This window comes from Pyxicephalus adspersus, chromosome 9 (genome assembly GCF_032062135.1).
Source record: "Pyxicephalus adspersus chromosome 9, UCB_Pads_2.0, whole genome shotgun sequence".
Taxonomy (NCBI): Eukaryota; Metazoa; Chordata; class Amphibia; order Anura; family Pyxicephalidae; genus Pyxicephalus; species Pyxicephalus adspersus.
In genome coordinates, this window is record NC_092866.1 from 60,857,616 (window position 1) to 60,869,494 (window position 11,879).

An 11,879-nucleotide genomic window follows, 5' to 3' on the forward strand; every position below is an offset into this window, starting at 1 on the left:
TGCCCCCCCCAATGTCTGTCTTGTGCACCCCCTCCCCCACTCCAATGTCTGCCCTCTTCTGAGGTTTAAACATCTGCCACACTGATTGAATCTAAATCAATACAATGAATTATATAAGTATGTAGTCACTGAATAATTTCTATAATTTACCAGTCACATGATCAGACTGTCTCTGCATATGTACTCAGAAATGAGTCCTGAAATGATATGAGGATACACTTCATCAGTGAACCTGGGTGATCCAACAAACCTGGAAGAGTTCTGGTCTAGAATTGACAACTAAAAAATAGCAAATAACATTGAAGAAATCCATTCCAGGTTTGCTGTATCACCCAGTTTCACTGATGAAAGTGTATCCTCTCTAGTCTTGGGGAGCTTTAATAAATCCGGCCCATGGGGTGATCTGTTATGTCATGTGATCAGTACAAATCGATCTCGTGCTAGAAACAGGAAATGTCACAGCCTGTGAGTCATGGCGAGGTCACTGCCAGGCAGTGGTTGCAGTAATAAGCTGTGTACAGGCCCCAGGTGGATTTCTCATATCAGCTTAGGGAAGTAATAATACCTGGCAGCATTAATGAGTGATTATTTACTACAATGTTTGATAGAAGTTATGAGACCCCCCCCATTGCATGGCTTATTCAGCCCTGACAGCCCGTCTGGTGGTATTTACCATGGGGCATCTGTGGTAATCATATAATAGGAGTTACATTCTTCGATGCTGCACATTGGTTGGATGGTTGCTCCACATTGATTGTGTACAGTCAAGGGTAATCTTAGTTATCCATCCTAAATTTAACAATATACACTGTTTTTTTTATTTTTATTTTTGTTTTGTAGTAGTAAAGGTCAATATTTTCTTTTTTTTTTTCTTTAGTACAAATACAGAGACTTATCAGTACGAGAAATCCTAAATGTCACCGGGCTCTACAGAGATCTCAAACCCATGCTTGACTCCTATGGTATGTGTCCGCACTCATCTGATTGCCTATAAAGTTTTTTTGTTTATCTGTATAATTTTTGTGTTGCCTCTTTAGATGTGTAATGTATATGTTTATATTTCATTCAGAAATGTATTCTTCCCAGCTCCGTCATTTCTTAAATCGCGTGCGCCTTAAAGCTTGTGGCAAGCGTGGGGAAGAGCCTTTTTTATTCTAGCAGGACTGTGCCCATTTGCACAAAATTAGCTTAATAAATACAAGGTTCAAAGAGTTTGGTCTGCATAAAGCTTGATCTCAATCTTACTAAACACATTGGGAATGCAGTGTTCTCCCCAGGCTCTTTTAGCCAGGCACTGCACCTTCTCAGTAACCACCCGGCTGATTTTGGGTACTTACTGAAAAGGTGGGTAACAATACAGGGACCAACACCTGCTACAGCTTCCTACCACCCAGCTTGAAAAAAGTTCTGGGAAGAATACTGATACATACATATATAATATATGTATGTATATATGTATTATACACACACACCTTGGACTGGTCTACAACAGTGGATGTAAGGGCTTTGGATATTTCAGCTGCAATATCACCTGGGGCCATTCACACTGTTGTACTAATGCACCAAAAATGCATACATGACAATGCAGTATTTCAACCTGTGACACATGATCTGTGTCCTTCAATGCTAATAATTTAGGGTGACTCACTGTATTGTGAAGGACGAGGAGCCTTAAACAGATTGAAAAAGCAATATTTTTATTAGCATAAAGCACTGAGGGGTTTGTACTCTGGGAAGTTTCTATTGCCCATAGTGTACTCATTGGGTCAATTAATCAACTTTGGCTCCCAGTGTATCCCAGTACAGAAAGAGATAAGAAATCCAAGATTTTATAGTTGTCACCAGAACAAGAATTGAGGGGGTGTCTGTCCTGTAGACCCATCCATCCTTCCCACTTCTCCTCTTCTGTTGCCTCTCTTTGTAGTTCTCTTCATTGGCTTCCATTTCACCTTAGAATCAAATTCATCTCTTGTGCTTTGCCTTCAAATCCCTCCACAGTTCTTGTCCCACTTACCTTTCTGACCTGATAGAAAAATCTACTCCCAGCCGCTGTCTTCGCTCCTCCAATGACCTACTAATGACTTCCTCACTCATAACCTCCTCACACGCACGTCTTGCTCATCCTATTCAGGTTGCTGCTTCTTTCTGCGCATTTAAAAGTGCCCTCAAAACCCAACGCTTCAACCTCACCTACCCGTCTTCTTCTGTCTCTTAAAGCCCTCACTACTTCCCTCCAATCCATATCTCCCTTCCTATTGTGTGATACTTCCCCCACCTCCTAGATTGTAAGCTCTTCAGGTCAGGGTCCTCTCCTCCTCCTGTATCACTGTCTGTATCTGTCATTTGCAACCCCTATTTAATGTACAGCGCTGCATAATATGTTGGCACTGTATACATCTTGGTAAATAATAATAATAATAGACACTGGAAATATTTACTCCTATTTCCTGTTGTGTTTCCAGGAAAGGAAGTGAAATCCCCCTTAGAGAACAAAAAATAAACGTTTTTCACTCTTTGTTTGTAAAGTAAGAAAGTTTTCACTATACATACACTGTAAGGGTTACTTCAGACTGGCCGTGTGGTCGCAGTGCAGTTACCTCTTCCTCACAGTCCTGGACCGCGGCCACACACCTTACCTACGGTTGCCCATAGAGAGTGAATAGGGGCAAGAAACATTCCAACCCCGGTTTCTGCTCTCATTCTTTAAGCAACCAGCTCAGTGGTGTTGGTGGCCAAGCCAGGAGCCCTATGAAGATCACTGTTCTCATTACCAATCTTACTAAGCCCTTGGGTCCGGTTTTCTCGTCCTAAAACACCACTTTGGTGTCACTTTTTTTTAAAACCTCTAAAAAACACTTTCAGTACTTACTTTGTGAAAGCAGCTCGGCAGCCCCTTGTGTTTTTTTTTTAACTTTACTTTGCTTCACTTTAAAGTTAACAAAGACATTTACATTCTGGAATTTGAGCAAAGCTGAAGCATGCCACATTTTTCTTGTTCCGCAGCTTCAAATTTGCTCAGAGCCATTGGAGACCAGGCCTAAGGTATGCTAGAATGACATAGCGCTACAGGTCACTTTAAAGTGGCACTAAGTCCACGTAATCACTTGTCCCTGTTCCCTCACATGGAGCTGTCATCTTCTCTTCTGGTAGATGATCTTCGGCCATCTTTTTTGGCTGAACCGGGATGACGCAACCCCAGTGCAAAAGCACAGGAGTTTATTCCCAGCATGCGCAAGGGAAGCCATAATTGCTATGTATCCTGGCATCCTATTTAATGTACAGCGCTGTGTAATATCTTGGTGCTATATAAATCCTGTTTATTATTATTAATAATAATAATAATAACAATAGCTGGCTCTGCGCATGCACATCTCAGCTTTTTGACAGAAACCTGGAGGAATCAGACAGGTAGGAGGGATTGTTGCAGAATGTACATAACCTGTCCCTTTTTGCAGTAATGACTGGCCGGCCTGATCATGGATTGTTAAAAATGGGACTTTAGCTCCTCTTTAATGTCTAAACTGCATTTTTAGATAATTTAAATGTTATCACAGTTTAGGGGCCAATGTTCTTAAGCTGGCAAACTCCATTGGATATCAAAATAATTTTTACCAGATTTACACCTGAAAATCTCCTTGAGAAAAAATGTCCATTTAAACCAAAGTAAAACATGCAGTTAGGTTATTTGGCTTCCCCCCAATTTGACGTTAGACTGTGGTAATGACATATGACTATGGTAGGGACATTAGATTGTGAGCTCCTTTGGGGAACAGCTAGTGATGTGACTATGGTTTTTGTACAGTGCTGCATAATATGTCGGCGCTATATAAATACTGTGTAGCAATAAATCAGTTCCCTCCTTTTATAAACAATCCAATCGTTAGACTTCTTTTCCCATTCTTGTTCAGTCATGTTCTATATTTATTTATGTACTGGGGAGCAAAAATGAAAAGTCAGCCTAAAAAGTATCTGATTTTGTTCTTTAAACAGCAACTTATCAACAAAGAAAATCTCTTTAGAGCTTCATAAAATGACATTGGCCTGTAAGATGATCTCTCCAGCCATTTCAGCAGATGTCTGCACACTGACCGAGCACTGTGATCTGATCCTGCCAGGGAGGAGTTGCATGCTGGGAAAACCTGTTCTGTCCTGAAAACAGTGCAGTCACTGTATGCTATTCACTGACTGGGGTCATTAGCATACACAATGACACACTGCTTTCCTGTGTGTCTCATAATTCACATAATGCGTTAAATTCACAGATTACCCCAGCACACTACAGTGTTTGATGTCTGTCTGGGTCCTGTACCAGGATACTTACTGTGTACGGGGCTTTGATAGTTTTAAGACTCCATTTACACTTTAAAGGAAATTATAACAACTTGCTTTTCTTTCTTTTGTCTTTTCAAAACATCAGTTACTGTTAAAGTAAAATAATACTCCAATTTTACTGTTAAACCTTCAGCTAGTTAGAGTCATACCCATCTAATCTTGATCTCAGTTTCAGATCCTTTTGAATGTTATTTATACCTTTATTTTACTTAAAGCAGTACTATGCTGTAAAAATTAAACATTGCGAGCTGGCAGCAGTGTTTTCTTCCAGAACTTTTTAGCCGGGCGCACCACCCGGCACTTTTAAGTAAGCACCAGGTTTTTTTTGGGTGGCTACTTAATTGTTGGGTCAGAAAATAGGGGCTGCTATCCTTTTATAATTTCTTCCCACCCAGTTTTAAAAAATATCTGGTTTCAACTCTGGGCAGGTTCTTTATTGCAGAAGGTGATGTCTTGCAATGTTCTGCAATAAAATAAAACTTGGAGTTACCTTACAGTTTCTTCCAAATTGTACACTGAGCTGCACATGAGTAGCTGGGTGTACGATTCTTGCATACCCATCATACATGGCCGCTGGGATTCCTGCATGGCCAATAAAGATGTCCAAAGATCCTGAATCTGGAAGGGGGCTGGGTGAAGATGCTGGTGCCTGCAACTGTGTGAGGATAGGTGAGTGTACCGAATTCTGAACAGGGGAATACTTGTAGGTGGGATATCGCCTGTCCTTTCACCAATAAATTTTATATTGATCAATCTTTCCTTCTTTTTCCCCCAGTGTTCAATGATGGCACCTCTAGGGAACTGCTGAGTCTCGCTGGGACAATCCCTGTTCCATACAAAGGTGGGTTTTCTTTTACGCACTGTGTTGATATATGTTTGCGTTATCCCCAGCCCCTTTTAGCTGGGTGCACCACCTGATACTTTTCAGTGACCACCTCACTGTTTTTGGGTAGTTATAGAAGAGTTGGGTCACAATACAGGGGCTGCTACCCGCCTACAATTTCTTACCACCCAGCTTGTTTGTATCGTATGAAGATCATAGATATAGCTGTGAATCAACAAGAATTCCCACTGCTTAACATGATTTTTTACACTGATGCATTGCACACAAAACGCGTGCAACAACAATGCCAGTATATTGCACTTTTACATGAGTATCCAACACACCTGCCGTTCCCGTGCACAATGTGTGCCATGTATACACAAGGAAATTACTTCTAGAGAGAGCTCTGCTTTAGTTTACTAATCATGGTGGGCAATCTGAACTGTAGGCTTTTCTTCTCATTTGTTATTTTTATTGTTCTTCCTCCAGGTACTACATACAATATTCCAATATGTTTGTGGCTGCTGGACACCTACCCCTACAACCCTCCAATTTGCTTTGTGAAACCCACCAGTACGATGACTATCAAAACTGGGAAACACGTGGATGCCAATGGCAAGATCTACCTCCCATACCTGCATGAGTGGAAGCATGTAAGTAGTGAAGGGCATTATTGGGGTCATGTCTCTAGGTATATGTCCTTGATTGCCTTATTAGTGTGATCTGTACAGGTGAAGGTATATAGGTAGTAAAAGGCATTTATTGGGGTCATGTCTCTAGGTACAGATCCTTGAATGCCCCATTAGTGTGATCTGTACAGGTGAAGGTATGTAGAAAGTGATGGGCATTTATTGGGATCATGTCTCTAGGTACAGGTCCTTGAATGCGTTATTAGTGTGATATGTACAGGTGAAGATACGTAGGTAGTAAAGGGCATATATTGGGTTCTCTAGGTACAGGTCCTTGAATGCCTTATTAGTATGTTCAGGTGAAAGTATTTAGGTAGTGAAGGGCATTACATGGGGTCATGTCTCAGGTCCTTGAATGCCTTCCATCAGTGTTATATGTACAGAATGGTTTGGTTTACTAGTCATTTGGCTAACGACCAACAACACATGTGACTGTGATCCACCCAGCTGAATGGGAATGTGCTGGAGTTATCAGAACAGTGAGATGAGAACAGTATAGAAATTGGTACAGTCCTCACTCTCACCATTCTCTCCGCAGCCTCCATCAGACCTGCTCGGCCTAATCCAGATCCTGATTGTTGTGTTCGGCGAAGAGCCTCCAGTCTTCTCTCGGTCGTCTGCACCAGCTCAATATATGTATCCAGCACAGGGGCCCCCCAACAGTAAGTTTTCGATTTTACTACTACTACTGATATCTTTCTGTTTCCGAACATGTTAAGGTGGGCATCCAGTCATTTTGTATAAATTAGGGAGGAATCCGAAACCCTGTCATGATTTATTTTCTATTTTGTGCCACTTTAAAGAAGACAGACATCGTGGGGTATTCTTGCATGTGTTGTCTTTGTTTTCTCTGTATTATGAAGAATATAGTAGGAGAAGTGAAAACAGAAATATTCATAACCCTTTAGGTCGCTACTAGGAACTAGGACTAATTCCTTCACTGGAGTCCACAGGAGACAAAATATACCATGGAGTGACACTGGCAAAACCAAAAAAGGTGTTTTGCTTTTATTATACATTTAGATGTAACAGTTCTTTATATAGAGCAGGGTTCAGCAAACTCCGGCCTTTAGGCCAGTTACGGCCTAGCCAGTAGTCCGTTCCGACCTAACACCCCCCAGGTCGATCCGGCCCAATCCCCCCCAGCAGGGGGAGCAACCCACGGCTCTGGAGCCGCATGGGGATTAAGGGGACATTCCCTCTCCTCCGCAATGCATACGGAGGAGAGGGATATTCTTTCAGGGATGTTACCTATCCTCCCTATGCATTGCGGAGAAGAGGGATTTCCCTTTTGGGGTGTTCCTGGTGGGGGCAGAGCCATCAGCGCGGCACTCGTGAGAGAATGCTGCCTAGTGTGCCTCCTTGATCTCCTAAAATGCCTACTGGCCAAAAAAGTTTACTGACCCCTGATTTACCGTTTTTCTGTAGGTGACAGTGTCACTGGGTCCTAAAAAGGTATATCGTGGATACAGGTTTTACCTAACATTGATTTATTTATTAGCATATTGATGGCGGATGTTCTCTTTTAAATTAATTTACTTGTGGATCAGTTTGTTTTTTAATAAAAAAAATTTAATAACTTTAATTTTCTTGATATTTTTTTTTCCTCCAGCTTCGTACATACCTGGCTCCATGCCCCCATATCCTGCAGCTGGTCATCCGTCTAACCCAAGGTGCAGTAATTTTACGTAATCCTTATTATGTACTGTAAATTCCACACAACTGCCAGTTGCTGTATATCAGTGAGAATGTAAAGGGTATCTAAACTTAAAAACAAAAGTGTAATATATTGCAGCTTACCAGTTTGAGATGTGATGCTTATGTAGCACGCCTCCTCTCCTTTGGTGCCAACAGTCACTGTATCTTTTTGTGGACCAGCATTGTCATCTGATTTGGACTACAAGACCTTCTCCTCCGTCTCATTACACAGGGAAGATGGGTTCTTTAAATTCACAGAAAAAGCTGGAAATGCCGGCATTAAGATACCTGTTCAGTGCACAGAAAATTATAAGGATAGATTCTAAAATCAAAATTTTTTTTTTATACTTTTAAAAGTGTACTTGGTCTGGAAAAAATACATCCACTTCATCTATTAACTGTTAAGCTGTAATAAAATATATTTTTGTTTTGTTATTTAGATATTCCTAAAACAGTAATTTTTGACATCAATAAGGCCAGTGAAGGTATACTTTTCAGGGGGTGTGATAGGAGTTTCTAAAGTTACAACTCCTATTTTTTTTTATGATACCATTATCCTACTATAACATGACCAGCCAGTACTGTATACCTATAGGTGTAGATGAAATTATAATTTAATTATTTGAAGTGCTGCAGTATTATTATTATGATTATTATTAATAATAATAATCAGTGTTTACATAGCGCCAACATATTTTGCAGCGCTGTACATTAAATAGGGCTTGCAAATGGCAGACAGATACAAATAATGACAGAGGAGGAGGAGAGAACTCTGCTCAGAAGAGCTTACAATCTTTAAGGAGAAGGAAGTAGTACCCATTGACTCTCGCAAACATCTTTTTGGATATCCCATCTCTTAGTGACAGTGGTCTGCAGGATAAATAGAGAGAGGGCTGTCTCCTCACACAGACAATAATGAGCAACTGGAAAAGGGCCCAGCCATTTCCTTCTCATTTTAATACAAAAATAAACACTTTAAGTTTGTTGTGTTTTACAAACAATTTATTTCATATCTTTCTGTTTGTGCTTGCAGCGGCTATCCTGGCTACTACCCTGCTGGTGGACAATACCCACCAACATCTGGCCCTGGCATGTTCCCCCAGCCCCCTGTACCTCACCCACAGGTCACCAGCTCTGGTGAGTTATGTATTTTTAATTTTAGTTTTTCTGCTTGAGATGGTTTTGGATCCACCATTCCAACATGCTATCCCTGACCCAAAACACATTGCTGAAATACTGTCACCCAGTATTAGCCAGCCATGCCCATGGCACTGCATATGGCAGGGTCCAGATTTGTTACTAACAAAAAGGTGAGTATAAACTTGGTATATAAGTGTAGGCCCACCTTACTGGAAGGCACACGTGGGTACTGAATGAACTCTTGTGTGCCTGCGCCATCACAGCCCAGCCAATCAAGATTCGAAGAAAATGGTAACACCCTGCAGTGGATGAAACTGCCTACATGCGTGTCAAAACGAAAAGAGTTTGCAGTGTTCTTACAGCTCATATTCCCTGCTGATTGAAGGGCTTTGAGTCTTACTTGAAGACCTCCTGTGGAAAGATCGCTGCTTCCACGCAAAGAGCATGGGTCACTCTCTGTGGCATCCTGGCTGGCGTTGGACAGGTCTTTCTGCTTGGGCTATTGCTGCACTGTAATGAAAACAAATTGTAAGATTTGGCATATGTTTTGTATTGATGCAACTGGATTTTTTTTAGCTGGGTTAAACTCAATCTCTAAAAACCAGATTAGGTTCATTTGGGGTTTAAGGTGCCTTTTTTCCTGGTCCAGTAATGCCAAAGCCACTAGATGGCGCTACTTGCCATGTACACATTAGACAAAGACTTTTCAAACAAAATCTGTTACATAAAAAAAGTGCCAATGTTATTATCCTTTGATGGTGCTGCATAGATCAGTGTTTCCTGACCATTTTAATATGGGAGAATCCTTAAAATAACTTTCAGGTCCTTAGGCAACCCCTTTTAAAATTTACTATATCCACAGCTTACATTATATTAGTGTGGTGGTCAGGGGGAAGAATTCCTCTTACATTGCTGGTCATTGGGAAGAATGTCACCCTTACAGATAGTTAAAAAGATCATTGGTGTGGCCTATACTGACCTGAGAAGCACAAACTGCTCATTGCTCAAGGAACCCCCAGCAACCTCTGGAGGAACACCAGCATAGACCGTTGGGCATTAAATCTCAGCCAAATTACCTACAACCTGAATGACGTCATTTAGCCATGAAGTCACTGCAGTGTTGCACCTTTTATTTTCTTGCTTCTTCCTCTGTCTCCATCCTGTCCTATGGGTATTAGTGGCCATTCGGATAATTTATGAAATTAAGCCTGATGATTTGGTCACGTTAATATACGACAATATTAATTACAAAGTGACCAATGACCGGGATGTGCAGCTACTCTGCAGATAGCCAGTAATCCATGCATGCATGGCAGCTTTTCATGTCCAGCCTCACTCCTCCATTCACAGCTCTCTCTTCCACTACCTTCTACTTCTGAGACGTCTCGCTGTAACCGGACCCTGTGGCTGGCTGCAAAGGTTAGAATTTTGTTCAGCCTACAATGGCACAGATCCCGGAGCTATGCTAAAAATGGACTAGGCAAATGTTACAGGTCACAGAGACCCACAGCTGCACTATAACACAGATGATCTCCATTCCCTTCCTTTAGCCAAAATAATAAAATCAAATCAGCTTTCTTAATGCGAGGCTGCAGATGCACATACATGTAAAATCTGTAATATATAAAAAGATAAAACCATCAGTCTTCTGCTTTAATAAGTACATATTTCTCCAATTGTTTGTTTTGTGTCTGTATTCACTGAATGTACAAAATAGAACATTAGTTTTGTATAGAAGACGATATTACCATTACTATTCTCTGATTCTGACTGTATATAGTGCATACCCCCCGCCACCCACACCCTGCATGCAGAATGCATGTAGCTGTGGTATTTGCACGTGGCTGTGTGTATGTTCAGCTAATGGTTATGTTTCGTAATATTTACAGTGAGTGATCTGCTAATGAGAACATTGCTTCCCTGGCCCATATAAATGATATTTGTACCCAGTCGTAAAACACACCTCTGTGTATCAGAGATTAGATTACATTTCATATCCGTCTGGGCTTTTCACATTCTCTTATGTGTGAGAAAGTAACTGCACTATATATATATATATATATCAGTTACTTTCTATTAACTGCACTTTTGATCACCGTCTCTATTGTTATATAGATAGATATATATCCCTATATCATGGCATATAAAAAATATAATAGCCATCTTGTAATCTATTATTTAAGATCTTTCTATTTCAGTTTGCAGGAACTGTGATCTTCTAAACACTGTAAAAAATTCCAATATGGCACCATGGAAACGTCCCATATACTCTCAGTGTACAGAAAGCCCCCGGACATTTAAATTCCTGCTGTGTGATTGGTACTAAGTGTACATGAGGGTATTTCAGATTTTAGGCTTCCCTTGCATAAGGAATTTCAGTATCATAAAGAAATGCCTTAGGGAATAATTACTATATCAATCCTCTGTGGAGCACCCACTGAATTTATTAGTTCAGGCCCTTCTATTAGGGTTCAGTGGGGCAAATGGCTTCTTACTGGTTTTTGTATTTTTTTTAAGTTTAGCATTTTTTAATTTTTTCAGAATTGTTTTAATGTACATAATGAACAGTCATGTCATTAAGCATATAGCAAAGCTTTTAGCTTTTTGTCTTCCTCCCCCGCAGGTCCAGCCAGGGATGGCACCATTGGCGAGGATACAATTCGAGCCTCCCTCATCTCAGCTGTTAGCGATAAGTTGAGGTGGAGAATGAAGGAAGAGATGGATCGCGCACAGGCAGAGCTTAACGCATTGAAACGTACAGAAGAAGATCTGAAGAAAGGACACCAGAAGCTGGAGGAGATGGTCACTCGGCTAGACCAGGAAGTGGTGAGCCATCCTACTTTCATTTATGGTGCAGTATTCCCAGAAGTTTTTAAATCATGGGTGGGAAGAAGCTGTAGGTGGGTGTATCATATTTTTTATTGTGTACCAACTTTTCAGTAGCCACCCAAAACAGCCGTGTGGTTACTAGAAAGACCCGGGTGGTATAATATAAAATAAACGAAAGCCCAGCTGGGATAATGACAACCCATAATGTCAAAAGAAAGGTATGCGGATCTAGGAACGGGGTACTGAAATGGTAAGAGTACCCCATAATGGTCACAGCAGGTGTGCAGACCCTGGAATCCCGGTACAGAGATGGTAAGAGCACCCCTTAGTAGTCACAGCAGGTGTGCTGACCCAGGATCTCGGACTAA

At 41.0% G+C, this 11,879-nt stretch overlaps 1 protein-coding gene across 1 annotated transcript in view; it reads left to right on the plus strand.

The window, feature by feature from the left end:
• The window catches only part of TSG101 (tumor susceptibility 101), a gene marked incomplete in the record, with an annotated part of 15,923 nt that overhangs the window by 994 nt on the left and 3,050 nt on the right, over positions 1–11,879 (plus strand). The window contains 7 exon segments of the mRNA XM_072422232.1: positions 878–962; positions 5,108–5,173; positions 5,645–5,808; positions 6,383–6,506; positions 7,457–7,517; positions 8,576–8,679; positions 11,306–11,508. Of these exon segments, the coding sequence (XP_072278333.1) occupies positions 878–962; positions 5,108–5,173; positions 5,645–5,808; positions 6,383–6,506; positions 7,457–7,517; positions 8,576–8,679; positions 11,306–11,508 (807 nt within the window).